The sequence below is a fragment of the Triturus cristatus genome, chromosome 1_2 (assembly GCF_964204655.1).
Source record: "Triturus cristatus chromosome 1_2, aTriCri1.1, whole genome shotgun sequence".
NCBI lineage: Eukaryota > Metazoa > Chordata > Amphibia > Caudata > Salamandridae > Triturus > Triturus cristatus.
The window spans coordinates 576,835,337-576,854,203 of record NC_140580.1 but is presented as its reverse complement, the minus strand read 5'-3'; the positions used below and the strand labels follow the sequence as shown (position 1 = coordinate 576,854,203).

The 18,867-nt window shown below is 45.4% G+C and overlaps 1 protein-coding gene across 4 annotated transcripts in view; it reads right to left on the bottom strand.

Moving 5' to 3' along the window:
* Positions 1 to 18,867, bottom strand: part of SUFU (SUFU negative regulator of hedgehog signaling) — a 378,216-nt gene that overhangs the window by 342,733 nt on the left and 16,616 nt on the right. For all 4 annotated transcript variants that reach the window (XM_085606533.1, XM_085606538.1, XM_085606535.1 and 1 more), the window contains exon 2: positions 12,399 to 12,533. In XM_085606533.1, the coding sequence (XP_085462659.1) occupies positions 12,399 to 12,533 (135 nt within the window). The remainder of the gene's footprint in view (positions 1 to 12,398; positions 12,534 to 18,867) is intronic.

Below are 18,867 nucleotides of genomic sequence, written 5' to 3'. Positions count from 1 at the left end.
CATGACGGAACGGTTCCGTCATGAGGACAGCCCCTGGGGGAAGCGCTGGCGCTCCCCCCCTTGTGCCTCGATCTTGCCCCCCTTTACGGGGGTGGCAGCGGAAGAGCTTCCGCTGCCACCCCCGAGCCCCCCCGAGCCCCCCCACGCTTTCTGATGACGTCAGCGCGCACAGCGCGCGCCGGCGTCATCAGGAAGCGTTGGACGCGCTGGAATCCATTTCTTCCAGCGCGTCCAAGGCAGCATGAGGTAGGTTCCCTTGTCCGGTGGGGGCCGCGGGGGTGATTTCTTTTGTATTGAGGCATCGGGGGAGAGGAAAGAGTATTTCCTCTCCCCCGATGTCTCAATACTGGGCATTCCTGCTCCACGATCGCGCACAGCGTCGCGATCGTGGAGTAGGGATGCCCCACTAGACACCAGGGATTTGTTTATGTTGAGTTTGGGAAGCGACCCCTTAGGCAAGGGTCGCTTCCTGGGGGGCAAAATGTTTGGAAGTCTTTTCTGCCCCCCCTGGGGGCAGATCGGTTCGCTTTCTGCGCGTTTCTGCCCCCAGGGGGGGCAGAAAAGCCCACTAGACACCAGGGATTTGTTTATTTGAATTTGGGAAGCGACCCCTTAGGCAAGGGTCGCTTCCTGGGGGGGGCAAAATTTTTCGAAGTCTTTTCTGCCCCCCCTGGGGGCAGATCGGTCCGCTTTCTGCGCGTTTCTGCCCCCAGGGGGGGAAGAAAAGCCCACTAGACACCAGGGATGTCGTTTATGCTATGTAGGAAGCGACCCCTTAGGCAAGGGTCGCTTCCTTGGGGGGCCCAATAATTTCAAAGACTTTTCTGCCCCCCCTGGGGGCAGATCGGTCTTCTTTCTGCCCGTTTCTGCCCCCAGGGGAGGCAGAAAGGCCCACTAGACACCAGGGATGTCTATTTCGTTATGTAGGAAGCGACCCCTTGGGCAAGGGTCGCTTCCTTGGGGGGCAAAATAATTCAAAGACTTTTCTGCCCCCCCTGGGGGCATATCGGTCTTCTTTCTGCCCGTTTATGCCCCCAGGGGGGGCAGAAAAGCCCACTAGACACCAGGGATGTCTTTTATGTTATGTAGGAAGTGACCCCTTGGGCAAGGGTCACTTCCTAGGGTGGCAAAATAATTAGAAGACTTTTCTGCCCCCCCTGGGGGCAGATCGGTCGTCTTTCTGCCCGTTTCTGCCCCCAGGGGGGGGCAGAAAAGCCCACTAGACACCAGGGATATAAATATTATTGTAGGAAGCGACCCCTTGGGCAAGGGTCGCTTCCTTGGGCCCCTAAATTTTTTGAAGACTTTTCTGCCCCCTCTGGGGGCAGATCGGTTTTATTTTTTTGCCGTTTCTGCTCCCATTGGGGGCAGAAAAGCCCACTAGACACCAGGGAATTAGTTCAATTAGAAATAGAAGTGACCCCTCGCTTCCAGGGTGCAATTTGTTATATGTATTTGGCTCACCCGCCCCGGGACTGAGTAGCCTTTTTTTTCCTGCTGTTTTCTGCCCCACCTGGCACACAACCCGATTGACCATTTGGGTAGTGACATGGCATGTTATAATGTTTATTGTTATATTTTTTGTGATTTCCAATTGTAATGTTTTTTTTTTGTTTACTTTTTTGTTCTAGGTGAAGGCTTTTCTTCTTTTCACGTTGACGTTTTGGTACCGGTGGTTCTGCTGTTTGTGTAGTTTGGTAAGAGACTGTTTTTTTGTACAATGCAAATGTGTTTGATTTCTCTGCCTGTTTTTTTTTTTGCAAATGGTGTAATAATAGCAGTATGTTTGGTTTTTGAGTGTCAAAAACTTTTTGCATTGGTGCTCAATGTGTATTTTGTTGTCTTGTAAGTAATTTGTTTTTTTTTCTTCTTTCTAGTTTGATATCGTTGGTCTTTGCTGTGTCACTGCAGAGTTTGTTTCTGGTGAGTGCAGCTGTCTCTTGTAATTGGATTGTATAGTTTTTGAGTACATTGATCTTTGTGATAAAAGGTACACATTTCTTTACTTACTTGGTTTGCACATTGTTGGTTGTTGTTGACTTGTTTGTGCAGTCTTCTATCTTAGTAAGAATAATGGCTAGCCGCAGGATGACTGCTCAGCAGGTTGTTGGTTTGCTGTTTGAGTCTTCCTCTGATATTGGTTCAGAGACTGACTCTGCATCTGAGGGAGAGGAGGGAGGGGACGATTCTGGCAGTGAGTTGTCTCTCCGTATGGAGTCATCGGATGATGAAGATACTCTTAGTGCGGATGAAGTGCCTGTGTTAGAGGAGGAGACTGATGTGCCGATAGTGCGGCAAGAGGCATCTGGGCTGCAGCCTGCAGCTGCAAGGCTTCCCGTTGGTGTAGTGCGGCAAGAGACATCTGGGCTGCAGGCTGGGGCTGCAAGGCTTCCCGTTGGTGTAGTGCGGCAAGAGGCATCTGGGCTGCAGGCTGGGGCTGCAAGCCTTCCCGTTGGTGTAGTGCGTCAAGAGGCATCTGGGCTGCAGGCTGGGGCTGCAAGTCTTCCCGTTGAAAGTGATGACCTCTGGGTTGCCCCTGGCATGGTGCAGCCGGAATTTCCAGAGTTTACTGGTGTTCCAGGGTCTAGAGTGAATACTGAGAACTTTTTGCCTGTAAATTTTTTTCAGTTGTTTATGGACGATGTGTTTTTGGCAGAGATTGTTGAGCAGACTAATTTGTATGCCGAACAGTTTTTGAGGGACAACAGTGCCAGTCTTAAGCCACACTCTAGAGCTACCCGGTGGACTCCCACAAATGTTGAAGAGATGAAGAAGTTCTTGGGTTTAACTTTTTTGATGGGCTTGCTAAGGAAGCCATCATTGGGTTCATATTGGTCTAGCAGTCCCTTGATGGCAACGTCTATTTTTCCAGCAGTCATGACTCGTGACAGGTATTTGCTTCTGCTTCGGATGATGCACTTTGTTGATAATGGTTTAGCGTTGCCACGAGATCACCCTGATTGTGACCGTCTTTTTAAGATTAGGCCTGTCCTTGATCACTTTGTTGATCGATTTTCTGAGATTTATGCCCCTGGTAGAGAAATTGCAGTGGATGAGTCTTTGGTGTTGTTCAAGGGCCGCTTGGTTTTTAGGCAATACATTCCTAGTAAGAGGGCACGCTATGGAATAAAGCTGCATATGCTGTGTGACAGTAGGACTGGATATGTCTCTAATTTCAGGGTGTACACCGGTAAGGAATCTAGGTTTAACCTCCCTGGTTGTCCGTCCACTTTTGGAGTGACTGAGAAAATTGTTTGGGAACTTGGTAGAGGATTTTTTAACAAAGGCCACCATTTATATGTAGATAACTTCTACACTGGTGTGCGGTTGTTCAGGGAATTGGCCAAAGTGGACACTTTTGCTTGTGGCACAATCCGCTGTAACCGTAAAGGTTTTCCGAAAGAACTTGTTTGTCAAAAGCTTGTGCGGGGACAGTGCAGTGCGTTGCGTTGCCAGGAGCTTCTTGCTGTGAAGTTTACAGACAGGAGAGATGTCTACATGCTGACTTCGATCCATGATGAAAGCACTGCACCTGTGACTGTTTGGGGTCAGGTCGCTGAAGCGCGCAAACCTGTGTGCATTTTAGACTATAATAGGCACATGGGTGGTGTTGACAGAGTAGATCAGAGGTTGGAACCTTACACTGCTCTTCGTAAGGCTTACATTTGGTACAAGAAGTTGGCTATCCATCTTTTCCACATGGCAATGTTTAATGCCTTTGTTGTGTTCCAGGATTCTTGCCCTGAGTCAAAGATGACTTTTGCTAAGTTTCAGGAGTCTGTAATAGGCAGCCTTGTTGTAGTGGAACAGGCAAGTGTTCCTAGAGTTGGACTGGTGGAGGATGTTGCTAGATTGAAAGAACGCCACTTTCCAGATCACATTCCTCCCACACCCGCAAAAGATTTTCCCAGTAGGAGATGTAGAGTCTGTTGGCGAAGAGGTTTGCGGAAGGAGAGTCGTATGTACTGCCCCGATTGTCCCTCTCATCCTGCACTGTGTCTCTCTGCTTGTTTCAGAGCGTACCACACGCGTAAAAATTTCTGGGAACATTCATGAGTGGTAAAGTGAACTGCCTGGTCTGTATTCTTTGGAAAATATGATTCTGTTTCAAGGTTGGTGTTAGTGCAATGTATTTAGTTGCTGATTTTCTGTTAGAAGATTTGTATCTATTTGCAATTTGTTTGTGTTTTTATTTTTTTCTAAAAAAATCCAAAATGTGATGGTGGTGTGTGTAGGCTTGCGCTTGGCTGTTGGTCTGTGTGGACTGGCACTTGGTTGGTGGTGTGCGTGGAATGGTGCTTGGCTGACGGTGTGCGTGGACTGGCGGTGTGCGTGGACTGGTGCGTGGCTGGTGGTGTGCGTGGAATGGTGCTTGGCTGGCGGTGTGCGTGGAATGGTGCTTGGCTGGCGGTGTGCGTGGAATGGTGCTTGGCTGGCGGCGTGCGTGGAATGGTGCTTGGCTGGCGGTGTGCGTGGACTGGTACTTGGCTGGCGGTGTGTGTGGACTGGTGGTGTGTGCGGACTGGTGTTTGGCTGGTGGTGTCCGTGGACTGGAGCTTGGCTGGTGGTGTCCGTGGACTGGAGCTTTTCTGGTGGTGTGCGTGGACTGGAGCTTGGCTGGCAGTGTGCGTGGAATGGTGCTTGGCTGGCGGTGTGCGTGGACTGGTACTTGGCTGGCGGTGTGCGTGGACTGGTGGTGTGTGCGGGCTGGTGCTTGGCTGGTGGTGTCCGTGGACTGGAGCTTGGCTGGCGGTGTAGGTGGATTGGCGATTGGCTGCCGGTGTGCCTGGACTGGCGATTGGATGGCGGTGTGCCTGGACTGGCGATTGGCTAGCGGTGTGCATGGACTGGCGCTTGGCTAGCGGTGTGTGTCGACTGGTGCTTGGCTGGCTGTGTGTGAGTAGTGACTTTCTGCTGGTCACTACACACACTGCTAGCTGAGTGCCACTCCACGCAATCCTTCAGCCTGTGTAGTTGCTGTGTCTGGATTGTGGGCGTGTGAAAGTGATGGGCCCTTGAATGGCGCTGTGTGCTGGTGTGAGTTTTGTTATGTGTTGGGCCCGCGGCTGGCGGTGTGAATGGTTTTGTATGTCTCACACGTATGAAAGGTGTATGAATGGCCTGTAAAGAGGTTGGTGCCTTGTCGTGGCTTTACAGCTCACGAGCTGTGAGTCAATGGTTCAGTTTCTCGCCCTTTCAATTATTACCAGTGCATTTCATGTTTTGTGAAATCACTTGCTAATACAATTTTATCTACTGAACCATCACGCACCCTCGTGCCAAATCCAACCAGTATGTGTGTGTGCTTGCGGGTTAGATGGCTGTGCAGTAATATTTGTCTTTCTGAAGCAGGGTGTACCTTGTCCCTTTTTGGTGATTTTTGTACTGTGTTGCTTTTGTACCTGGTGGTGCGAATGGTCTTGTTTGTATCGCGTATGAAAGGTGTGTGAATGGCCTGTAAAGTGGTTGGTGCCTTGACGTGGCTTTACAGCTCACGAGCTGCGAGTCATTGGTTTGGTTTTTTGTGAATTTAATTATTGACAGTGCATTTCATTTTTGTGAAATCTCTTGTTAATAAAATTTAATACACTGAACCATGACTCGCCCTCGTGCCAAATCCAACCAGTATGTGTGTGTGTTTGAGGAATAGATGGTTGTGCAGGAATCTTTATCTTTAGTTTCTCTGCCAAGGAACACTTTCCATGTAAGAATAACCCACCAACTGTAGATATTGTCGAAAACCCTTGGGAGTTCATGGTGATGTCTCTCTAGTGAATTGAAAAATATTTTTTATCCCCATTGTCCTGTAAACCTCAAACTGTCTGCCACATTTTCTTTGCAGTATTATTCCTAAATTCTCACGCTGTAGTAACAATAGTTAATTTGGTTTTGCAAGGGGGGTTACTTTGGTTTTTTGCCCAGGGCTCGGCGGCCATCTAGGGAAACCTACCAAACCCACGCATTTCTGAAAACTAGACACCCTGCGGCTTCCAGGGAGGTACGGCTTGCGTGGATCCCCCAACGTTTCCTTACCCAGAATCCCCTGCAAATCTTAATTTTTGCTCAAAAAATCACTTTTTTCACACATTTTGGGGTGGGAAAGTAGTGGCATCACCGGGCTCACACAAATTTACCACCACCCAGCGTTCCCCCAGGTCTCCCGGTAAAAATGGTGCCTCACTTGTGTGGGAGGCCCAAGTACCCGCGGCAGGCAAGGCCAACAAACGTAGTGAGGCGACATGAAAATGGCCTATAGCCAAACCACCTGGTTTTGCAAGGGGGGTCACTTTGGTTTTTGGCCCGGTGCGCGGCGGCCATCTAGGGAAACCTACCAAACCCACGCATTTCTGAAAACTAGACACCCGGCGGCTTCCAGGGAGGTATGGCTTGCGTGCATCCCCCAACGTTTCCTTACCCAGAATCCCCTGCAAACCTCAATTTTTGCTCAAAAAATCACTTTTTTCACACATTTTGGGGTGGGAAAGTAGTGGCATCACCGGGCTCACACAAATTTACCACCACCCAGCGTTCCCCCAGGTCTCCCGGTAAAAATGGTGCCTCACTTGTGTGGGAGGCCCAAGTACCCGCGGCAGGCAAGGGCCCAAAACGTAGTGAGGCGACATCAAAATGGCCTATCGCCAAACCACCTGGTTTTGCAAGGGGGGTCACTTTGGTTTTTGGCCCGGTGCGCGGCGGCCATCTAGGGAAACCTACCAAACCCACGCATTTCTGAAAACTAGACACCCGGCGGCTTCCAGGGAGGTATGGCTTGCGTGGATCCCCCAACGTTTCCTTACCCAGAATCCCCTGCAAACCTCAATTTTTGCTCAAAAAATCACTTTTTTCACACATTTTGGGGTGGGAAAGTAGTGGCATCACCGGGCTCACACAAATTTACCACCACCCAGCGTTCCCCCAGGTCTCCCGGTAAAAATGGTGCCTCACTTGTGTGGGAGGCCCAAGTACCCGCGGCAGGCAAGGGCCCAAAACGTAGTGAGGCGACATCAAAATGGCCTATCGCCAAACCACCTGGTTTTGCAAGGGGGGTCACTTTGGTTTTTGGCCCGGTGCGCGGCGGCCATCTAGGGAAACCTACCAAACCCACGCATTTCTGAAAACTAGACACCCGGTGGCTTCCAGGGAGGTATGGCTTGCGTGGATCCCCCGTTTCCTTACCCAGAATCCCCTGCAAACCTCAATTTTTGCTCAAAAAATCACTTTTTTCACACATTTTGGGGTGGGAAAGTAGTGGCATCACCGGGCTCACACAAATTTACCACCACCCAGCGTTCCCCCAGGTCTCCCGGTAAAAATGGTGCCTCACTTGTGTGGGAGGCCCAAGTACCCGCGGCAGGCAAGGACAACAAACGTAGTGAGGCGACATTTGGGATAGGCAATGTTGATGTCGCCTCACTACGTTTGTTGGCCTTGCCTGCCGCGGGTACTTGGGCCTCCCACACAAGTGAGGCACCATTTTTACCGGGAGACCTGGGGGAACGCTGGGTGGTGGTAAATTTGTGTGAGCCCGGTGATGCCACTACTTTCCCACCCCAAAATGTGTGAAAAAAGTGATTTTTTGAGCAAAAATTGAGGTTTGCAGGGGATTCTGGGTAAGGAAACGTTGGGGGATCCACGCAAGCCATACCTCCCTGGAAGCCGCCGGGTGTCTAGTTTTCAGAAATGCGTGGGTTTGCTAGGTTTCCCTAGGTGCCGGCAGGGCTAGGGTTCAAAATCTACAGCTAGTCAATTTGCCTAAAAAAGGGTCATTTTTCACTGCAAAAACACGTTGCGTTTTGCGCCGTTTCCTGTCGCGGGCACTATGCCGACCCGCACAAGTGAGGTACCATTTTTCTCGTAGGACTTTGGGGAAGGCGGGGTGGGTGGAAATTTGTGGATCCACGCAGATTCCAGAACTTTCCATCACAGAAATGTGGGGAAAATGTGGTTTTTTGTCAATTTTTTAGGTTTGCAAGCGATTCTGGGTAACAGACCATGGTGGGAGGCAGTCAAGTCACCCCATCCTGGATTCCCCTGGGTGTCTAGTTTTCAAAAATGTATAGGTTTGCTAGGTTTCCCTAGGTGCCGGCAGGGCTAGGGTTCAAAATCTACAGCTAGTCACTTTGCCAAAAAAAGGGTCATTTTTCACTGCAAAACCACGTTGCGTTTTGCGCCGTTTCCTGTCGCGGGCACTAGGCCGACCCGCACAAGTGAGGTACCATTTTTCTCGTAGGACTTTGGGGAAGGCGGGGTGGGTGGAAATTTGTGGATCCACGCAGATTCCAGAACTTTCCATCACAGAAATGTGGGGAAAATGTGTTTTTTTTGTCAATTTTTTAGGTTTGCAAGGGATTCTGGGTAACAGACCATAGTGGGAGGCAGTCAAGTCACCCCATCCTGGATTCCCCTGGGTGTCTAGTTTTCAAAAATGTATAGGTTTGCTAGGTTTCCCTAGGTGCCGGTAGGGCTAGGGTTCAAAATCTACAGCTAGTCACTTTGCCAAAAAAAGGGTCATTTTTCACTGCAAAACCACGTTGCGTTTTGCGCCGTTTCCTGTCGCGGGCACTAGGCCGACCCGCACAAGTGAGGTACCATTTTTCTCGTAGGACTTTGGGGAACGCGGGGTGGGTGGAAAATTGTGGATCCACGCAGATTCCAGAACTTTCCATCACAGAAATGTGGGGAAAATGTGTTTTTTTTGTCAATTTTTTAGGTTTGCAAAGGATTCTGGGTAACAGACCATGGTGGGAGGCAGTCAAGTCACCCCATCCTAGATTTCCTTGGGTGTCTAGTTTTCAAAAATGTATAGGTTTGCTAGGTTTCCCTAGGTGCCGGCAGGGCTAGGGTTCAAAATCTACAGCTAGTCACTTTGCCAAAAAAAGGGTCATTTTTCACTGCAAAACCACGTTGCGTTTTGCGCCGTTTCCTGTCGCGGGCACTATGCCGACCCGCACAAGTGAGGTACCATTTTTCTCGTAGGACTTTGGGGAACGCGGGGTGGGTGGAAATTTGTGGATCCACGCAGATTCCAGAACTTTCCATCACAGAAATGTGGGGAAAATGTGTTTTTTTTGTCAATTTTTTAGGTTTGCAAGGGATTCTGGGTAACATACCATGGTGGGAGGCAGTCAAGTCACCCCATCCTGGATTCCCCTGGGTGTCTAGTTTTCAAAAATGTATAGGTTTGCTAGGTTTCCCTAGGTGCCGGCAGGGCTAGGGTTCAAAATCTACAGCTAGTCACTTTGCCAAAAAAAGGGTCATTTTTCACTGCAAAACCACGTTGCGTTTTGCGCCGTTTCCTGTCGCGGGCACTATGCCGACCCGCACAAGTGAGGTACCATTTTTCTCGTAGGACTTTGGGGAAGGCGGGGTGGGTGTAAATTTGTGGATCCACGCAGATTCCAGAACTTTCCATCACAGAAATGTGGGGAGAATGTGTTTTTTTTGTCAATTTTTTAGGTTTGCAAGGGATTCTGGGTAACAGACCATGGTGGGAGGCAGTCAAGTCACCCCATCCTGGATTCCCCTGGGTGTCTAGTTTTCAAAAATGTATAGGTTTGCTAGGTTTCCCTAGGTGCCGGCAGGGCTAGGGTTCAAAAACTACAGCTAGACTCTTCGCAAATAAAGTGTAAATTTTCAGTGTGAAAATGTGGTGCGTTCACCTTAGGTTTTGAGCCACTTCCTGTCGTGGGCACTATGCCTACCCACACAAGTGAGGTACCATTTTTATCGGGAGACTTAGGGTAGTTCAAATTTGTAAAGCAACTGTTATTACCTATTGATTTTTGATGCAATTCTCCCTTCCAAATGAAAGACATTGTGTAAAAAAAAAGTCATTTTGAAAAATGACCAATAATTGTCATGCAAATATGAGTATTCCCAATTTCGAAAATGTGCAAATATGCACTGTTTCTAAACTCTGTAATTTGTTCCCATTTCAGAAATACATAGGTGACTTTCATACCGATTTTTCCATGTATACATTTTCCCACAATAATTGCTATATACCCGGACCAAAAAAAAAAAACATTACAAAATGCTGCTCAGTTTTCTACTCTGGGTTCGTTGGGCTCTTGGTGAACCTACAAGTCCTATATGTCCCCACAACCAGGAAGGTCTACCGGATGTAACGGTACATTGCTTTCAAAGAGATGTCATAATTCGAAGAAGTTACAGGTGAAAACGTTGACTCAAAAGGCTGCTTTTTTCAACAAATTTTTAATTTTTCCTACATTTACCTGTAAATTTCTATAAAGAAACCTTGATGGATCTACACAAATGACCCCTTGCTGAATTCAGAATTTTGTCTACTTTTCAAAAATGTATAGCTTTCCAGGATCCATTATTGTTTTTGTACCCATTTCTACCGTTAACTGGAAGGAGGTTGAAAGCACAAAAAATAGCAAAAATAGGGTATGTCCCAGAAAAATGCCAAAACTGTGTAAAAAATGTTGGTTTTCTAACAAAATTCTGTCATTCCCTAAAAGCTGGAGAAATGGTGATTTCAGCCCCACAAACCCTTTTTTGATACCATTTGCAGAGAAAAACCCAGAAGCTTTCATTTGCAGCTCGTTTTCCCATTTTTCACAAAAAAAAAAAAAAATTGCTGTATTTTGACTAATTTCTGGGAACCCTCTAGGAGAATCCTCAAACCCTGGGTACCTTTAGAATCCCCAAGATGTTGGAAGAAAAGGACGCAAATTTGGCGTGGATACCTAATGTGGTCAAAAAGTTAGAGGCCTAAGCGCGCACTACCCCAAATAGCCCAAAAAAGGCTTAGCACAGGAGGGGAAAAGGCCTAGCAGCGAAGGGGTTAAGGTATAAAAGACCGGGGGCACCTGCCTTTCTGCTGAATGGCCTGATCTGCAGGGTCTACGGACTAAATTAATATCCGGGACCCAGGAATGTGCACACGCATTAGTACACACCTATTGCTGCGGCTGCTTTGCCCCCACAGCACACAGAATTACTATGCCACTTCACCACTGCAGCAGCCTAAATCCATTCTGATGTAATCAAAAAGACATGGGGAAGAGATGGCAAGCAGGTTCAACGAGACTACAAAGAGTCAGGAGACCCAGAGGTCTTCTCTGGAGGAAGAGCGAAATTGCCCCCTTGACTGCTCTGAGGTTTGCTCAGAAGCCCCTTGCTGGTCACTATCTCAACAAGTCGCAGCATTAGTCGTTGCCTCTACGATAGAGGGAGGTTCTCCACAGCAGCCATCTTAAAGCAATTCAAATAACCACTCTCTCGTGCAAGTTTCATTTAAACAAAGCTCGCTGGGCCGTATTTTTCTGAAGACCAGTTTTATCTTCATATGATCAGTTATGCACTGGAAGCCTGTTCTGCTTTTGTGTGCAGTGGATACTTTAAAAAGCAGTGAACACTGAACAAAGGGGTAGGGTCCTACTATAAATGTTTTGATTCTATGAAAATGTCTTCAAACCATCGTGGTGTGGTGTGTTTTAAATTAATCTCCATGGTTAGCAATTCTACTAGGCTTTAAAAAAGACTTCCAATTTATAACTACGCAAGAGGGTCAACACCACAAATGTACAAACAGAGAACAATGGGATCCATTACTTTTAAGCAACTCATGTCTGAAACCCAGCCCCCAACATGCTGATTCAAAGCACATGTACGACCTGCCCACCAGTTTGCCTAATAAACCCACCAGTACCTACTAACACTCCACTCACCAGGCACTTACAATACGCACCACTCTTCCTGCACATTAGTCACCATCCACTCAGACCTAACACAGGATTGAAAGCAATGTCAAACTTTTCTGCAACACTTTGAGAAGGTAAGCATAAAAACAACTAGCAGCAGTGAAGGGAACACCTACACTATTTAAAAGAATATTTCAATAGTAATGAGTCCTTTATAAAAGTCAATCATAGTTCATTACACAGTTAATTTGCTACATTGTTTTCTTTAATGGTATTCCAGTCAGAAACCCTAACATGACAGGGCAATCTGTGTATGTGTTCACCAGTCACTATCTTATAAGGACCATTAGGAAACCACCTTTACAAAAAAGTAACATACGTGTAACAATTGTCAATGTAGCTTCTAAAACAGAGTTCTCAGAAGGAATGGAAAGAGGTGGAGGGGGGAGAAAAAAATACTTTTGGGGAAATCAAATAAGGGGGGATGGTTTTGCAAGGTAGTAGTGTGTAAATTTCTATGCTTTGTTTGTCTAAGGATTTGCAAATTCAATCAGTTCAGCAGCACACCTCCAAGTTGCATTGCCCATGTGGCATTTATATGAAGTAACAGTTACAGAATCTAGAACAATACCTGGGGTATAACTATATACCTTTTACCCCAAGCCCCAAGAGAACAGACATTATTTAACATTCACATATGGAGGGCAGAGAATGACTAGAAATACTCACTCATGTACTCTGTTGTCTCCGTACAGGTCACTCAGCCCAAAGCTCACATAATGCCAGTGCTCAGGAACACTAATGGTTGGACTTCCAAGGCTCCTATACATGCTGACATAGTCCAGAGGATCAGGGCCACCCAACCTGAAAAACAGACAACTACATTCAGATACTGCATGTGGGTGATAGGAATGTCTTGAACTAGCCCACTGACTGCACTAATATAGCCTTCGTGCCCGACGTAGCAGCATCTACCGGCCATTAAAGGCCCGCTCCAGCGTTTAAGGCGAGGGCCTTTAGTGGCCAGTAGAGCATGCTACAGAGGGCTCTAAGGCTATTAGAACAATCCGTCCCTAGAGGGCAGAACGTTCTAAATTGTAAAAAAATATATTTTTAATTTAAAAAGCCATCTCGGAGCCTAAAGGGGTAGAAATCCCCTCGGGCTCCGTGAGGCCTTTGTTCACAGCAACAGCTTTGAACGAACGCTAGAATGTTGATGCTCCGAGCTTCTACCAGCCATTAGAAGCCCGGAGCACTCCATGGTCTTCAATGTAGTGCTCAACATTCCAATGTTCTAATGGACAATATTCAACCATCAATAAATCAAGCACATTATTGAGATAGTTTCTAAAATACTGAAAGGTGATATGGGCAATAGACCATAAGACAAAGGCATTATGAAGGAATGAATACACTGTGGGGCAAGGGGACAGTCAACCAAACTGATATATGTGGCAGAAGAATAACAAACTCCCAAACATTTAGAACGCGTCAACGGTCCCGCATTTAACAAGTATGCACTAAATCAGACCATACTCCCTTCACATACACACAGGGGTTTGTTAGAAAGGGGTGTAAATATGAATAAAAGACCGTCCTGCTCCCCTCTCCAAGGAAGCTCCTCGATCAGCCAACGCATAGAAGGCGGAAGAGACACTGAGAGAAAATCAGAAATATGCAACTAAGAAACTAATGTTAACCGATGCTGTACTTTATAAAAAAAGCCACGCACTATAACAAGGTGAGGAACATGGGAAGTTTGGGCCACCAAAAGAAAACGATGTTAGTTTGTAGTACTAGTGCAAAGTACTTCACAAAAGCAAAATTATCATTTGAAAATAAGTGCCATTTGTTATTCTTCTAATAAATGGGGTCAGAAAATATCAACTCTACAGACTGCGGCTGTATTCCCATCAGAAAATGTTCAAGCAAAGCAGGCGAGATTTCTAAGTCACAGCAGGAGTGTGAGCAGGACCTGAATCTAACAAGTCAGAAGCATTTTACGGAAGCTATCCCATCCTCCACGTCCAGAGCCGGGCTATTCAATACAAACAGCAGCCTTTTTCAAAGCTATGCCGAGTAGGGAGGGGCCTTTACTGACAAAAGCTTGTCTTTAGGAGTTACTCTGTGCAAGGTTAGCAAATAAGTGTACTATGCATGAAACTTACATTCTGGAACTTTCAACACATTATTTATGTATATGACAAGGCAACATTTAGATAAAATAATTCTCCTCTTGGTGCTACAAGAAAAATTCTCTCCATCCTGTCTCACAAGTACGGGATACTCGGATTATTATCCACTAGAATACACATCCTGCTTTCACCCTCATCTAGTGCCCAACAACATCGGGCATTTAGCTAGAAACTACGGAGCTATGACATGCCCTTAGAGATCAAAAGATATTTAAAATCGGAGGGGCCTGAATTTGAAAACATGAGGCTGGCACTACCACTATCTTGGAAGTGCGGTGACAGACAGTTAAAAAAAAAATAAAGTTGGCTGTGGTCATCACGGTTTGAAAAAAGTAATAAAAATGTATTGAAACCTAAAAAACAGATAATTGAGAAACCATTCCAGTTTTAAAGCCAAAAATCCAACAGATATAAACTGCTCTTTAGCTTTCTGCGATATATTTATCCCTGCCCACATTCAAGATCCCACACTGAACAGAGGATCGATGACTAACTCGCATGGATGTTTCTATTCATTTTGACGTTTCCACCATTATCACATCCTTTTTATTCCCACAACCTAAGAATAACTACCAAACCCGCCTCAAGAACAGCACTGCAAAATATGTTGCAAAAAACATTTATTTAATGTCAGGTTGGTACTTACAGGAGGACGTTCACTTCAGCACAGTAAAAGTGCTGAGAAGAAAGTTCTCTGCCACATACAAAAAAGAATGCAAAATTGTGCACACTGTTATTTCAAGGTTTTGTATTGCACTTATGCATACCTTACATGTAATTGATTTCAGAGGCTAGCACTAGAATGTTTAAAAAAAAATAAAAAAATAAAATACACCCAGAATTACAGTATCGGGGGCTGTTAGAAAATCAAGAAGAATTAAGCTAAATTACTTTGTGGAAAAGAAATATGGGGGCCATGTGCATAGAATTTAAAGTCACCTTAATGTAAACACAAAGTACGGAGGAAGGACAAACCTAAGGAAAAAGAGAAACCAGGAGAGAACAAGACACGGAATGAATAGGCAGCCTTCTGAATGTAGCTGTTCACCTCAAAATCCTCCACACACACGAACCTCAGCGCTTGCCAAGGGTGGGAACTAGAGGCATGGGGCAAGTCAGCCTCCACTCTACTATGAATACACAAAAATGGGCATCCTGTCTCCAGGTGTATGTCCGCCCTCTATCAAACCAAGTTTTTAGAGGGCGAAGACAGCCGATGATGAAGCATGACACCAGGCGGTGTGTGAGGCCAGTCCGTAACTTTTTATGAGATGCCCCCATTGGCACCGTAACTCTGTAGGTAACTGTAGGAACGCACTCTAGGGGCAGCCCATTTTTGTGTATTCACCTCAAAATCCTAGCATCTCATGGAACAGAGAAATGGCTCTCTTGAATGCTGTCTCAGGGATGAGAGACAGGTACGAGCAAAAGGTAGATGAGGAAACAAGGCAACAAAGATAATATTCACAGTAGACATTTCAAGAGACCACACGGTTAGAAAAAAAATATCCTTGAAGACTGCAGTCGGGTCTCATACATTCGCAGTGAATTGTGGTGAAGAGATTCTAACCCATCTTATGGTGGCCTCAGAGAGCAGTTCGGTATTGTTAAACTTCGGGGTGACAGGAAGATAGTGATGGGAGACTCAGACAATCAAATCCACAGGGAAGGAGAGTATTGGAACACACTCAATTATGACCTGAAAAGGATGGCGCAGCCTTAAGGATGGAGGTCTCTGGATGAAGTCAGTGAGGCTGGACATATTCATCTGACTGTACAAGGCTAGAGATCAAGCTGGAGACAGAATAATAACTGCTTAAACAGGGAAAAAAAACACTTGGAGGAAACTGAATAGCGAGAACGTGCAGAGACCCTAAAGACAAAGCCAATGGAGTTGCCAAACCGCTAACAACTGTTGAGCAATGGCCGCAGCTCAGTGAACAGAAAATTAATTTAAAGGTTCTTACCATACAAAAAGAAAAAGTAAGATGAAAAGGAGGTGTTTTTGGTGCTAGTAATGTTCAGAATTGCCCAGAGTGTCCTCCATCTAATAATCTCGAAGCAGGTGAATCTCACCCACAAAAGTGTCCTGTATTTCTGTGGCAAAGCTACGCAGTGTGCAGTCATCAGTATATACCACTAGGCAGTAGTAACCAAAAATCATAACTATTTTTCAGGTGGTACTTAGCTGTACATTAAGATATGCAATTAACTAAACTGTGGGTGGCACATATTTGAAAACGACATGTGCGGCTGCTGCTATCCATGCTTTCTTAACAGAGTTCGAAGAACAAGAAAATGCTATTTCCAGGGAGATGCTGGAATTCAGCTTACGTTGTATTTGAAGGAAATGTTATTTAATACATGTGAAAACAGATATACGAGTAGAAGATAAGAGGACAATGGAAACAGTGCAAAAAAGAAAAACCAAGTGAACTACCAAAAAAAGAACAAGAAAAAAAAAAAACATTCAGTGAATAAGCAAAGGGCACTCAAAAAAAGAGCACCAATGGAATTTATTAATTGCATTATGTGGCTTAAATTGCTGGTACTAAGCTAAACAGACAGTACCTTTTGGCTGTGTGGGTGGGTGTGGCTGCCCCCAATTCAACATTATACAATTTTTGAATTAATCTTCTCCTTGCCAAGAACACCGCGGTTGACTGCAAGTATGGGCAGTGTTACCAGAAAGCTCCTAAACATAGATGCCCATTTGCAAACACATTCTTACAATCTGCATGCCTGAAACCTGAGCTGTGGTGGCACTATACAAATGCTAGGGTGAGGCAGATAGAAATGGAAGTCACCATAACCTAGAAATTAAAGGCAGAGTCTGGAGTTGTCCTAGTACAAAACTGCATCCTCCACCTCATGTTGCCACCCTTAAAGCTCAACATCTATACATAGATACATATATAGATGCACCATTTTAGTCAATGACGAATTAGTAACAGCACCTGGGGTGGAATAGCTAAGGCTGTCATTTATTGAAGCTTGGTGTCATAAAACTAGGGAGAATGTACATGAGGAGCTTAAGAAAACCACATACGTTAGAAGGCACTGTATGCTAATGTCCACTCACAGAATGATGAGAGAGGACATCGAACATGATATTTGCAGGCGGGGGTGATGGGGAACTCCCACGCCGTCTCCTCTCCCTCACCTAAAGTGTCTGGAGACACTGCCTGGACCAGAATTATTAAGAGTTCTTTGACATCCAAACTGTGTTTTTATTACTTAAAATAGTATGCTTCATGTGCCTACTAATGCTGGTTTTCTGATGTTTAATGGGAAGGTTTTCTCAAGTAATAGTGTTATAATGGTGTTCTTGAATTAATAAGCTATTTTTGAAAAATTAATAGCACCTGTCTGCAGCGTTGAGTGATGAGATGGTTTGGTGAAATAAGTATAAAGAGAGAACCAAGTGGTGAATTAAATCCAGCTTATATTATTATTTCAGAGGCTCCCATTATGACATCAATCTGCAAGTTAGGGTGGCTGCTATGGCTGTACCTAAACGTATGTGTAAAATATGAGTTAGGCTGCATAATATAACTATAAATGTCTTTACTGGTATAGAACTCAGATCAACTTAACAAAGCATAGCAGATAAATAAGATCTAAGCCATCCGCATGCATCAAAATAAAGTTGATATAAATTTGAAAAACTAAAAAAGAAAAAAAATAGCTTGTTTGGAGAAAACAACAAAGTTGATGATCCCAGCCACAGATTTAATATTATATTTAAAAAAAAGACTTTACACCAATATCCATCTGTGAAGCAATATAGCTGAATGCGATCATTGATAAGGAGGTAGGTGACTCAATTACTTTTTGGCTGGTATCAGCATCTCCTCCAACTGTAAACAGTTTACCAAACCTTCAGTTGCCTTTAAAATCTTAAAAGCAAAGCACGTTTTGAGTGATTATTTGTTTGCTTACATTATCTCTTAGCATAAGCCAGGTATTTCATATGTGGGGGTCAATTTTCCTTGTGCTGTTGAAAGTGCTGTCTCATCTAAGGGACAACAAATAATTAATGGGCCAGTGGCTCATTTCTATCTTGTTCGTATTCGCTTTAGACTGCATCGCTCGCTGACTTTATATAGAAAATAAAATCCACACTCATGCTTTGTTCTCAGGGCAAGGATGTACAATTAGTTGGTTTTGCATGATGAGGACTCTAATTAATGTTTCACTTGTCACGAGGACTAAAGCTCTTTTGGAACAGAACTGCTCTCAGTCAAGCTACCAGATGAGCCTCTCTCTTCTTCATCCAAAATGTGGCCCCTGTTGTTACACTGCCTATTATATTTTTACCTCCCTTTCAAACAGTACATTTCCCACTTCCCTTTTTTGGACTGAGCAGATCTTTAAAAAATAAAAACAGGAAAGGCACATAGCATGTGCCCACCTCTCCCACAAACTACTGCAGAAGTCTTCTAGACAGAGAGAGACACTACCCTGGTCCTTCTTAGCTTGCAAAAGACATATTGTGAGCTTACCAACAACATAGGAAGTGCTTCCAGTCGCCTGTTGTTACCATTGGTTGGCTTTACTCTCACTCTCATTTCCCTGTTCCATATTCGATGGCTTGGCTTGTCCCATCTTGCATCTGTCCCTTCCCTGGAGCATACCCACTTTACTTTTGTCCTTCCACTTCTCTGGAACTACTTTTTTATGTCTCGGCTGGCGTTGGAGCGCGCATGCGCTCCTCGCCTCCGAGACTTATAGTGAACAAGTCAGTTTCAAGAAGGGGACTCGAAGCCCCGCCCCTCATTTTCATTGGGTAGCGTCAGCATTTATGTTAAACCCTGGCTTCCCATTTAAAAGGAGGGTTTTAGGTTGCCTCCCTTTGGCTTTTTGTTCCGGTCCACTCGGACTGGCTCGCCTGCATTACGGCTGTGGTGACGAAGTTTCTGATCAGAAGCTTCGTAACGCTGCCTTGCACGCGCCAGTCCGGCTCTCTGAATGGGCCAGACAAAAAAGGAGACATGGCGCCG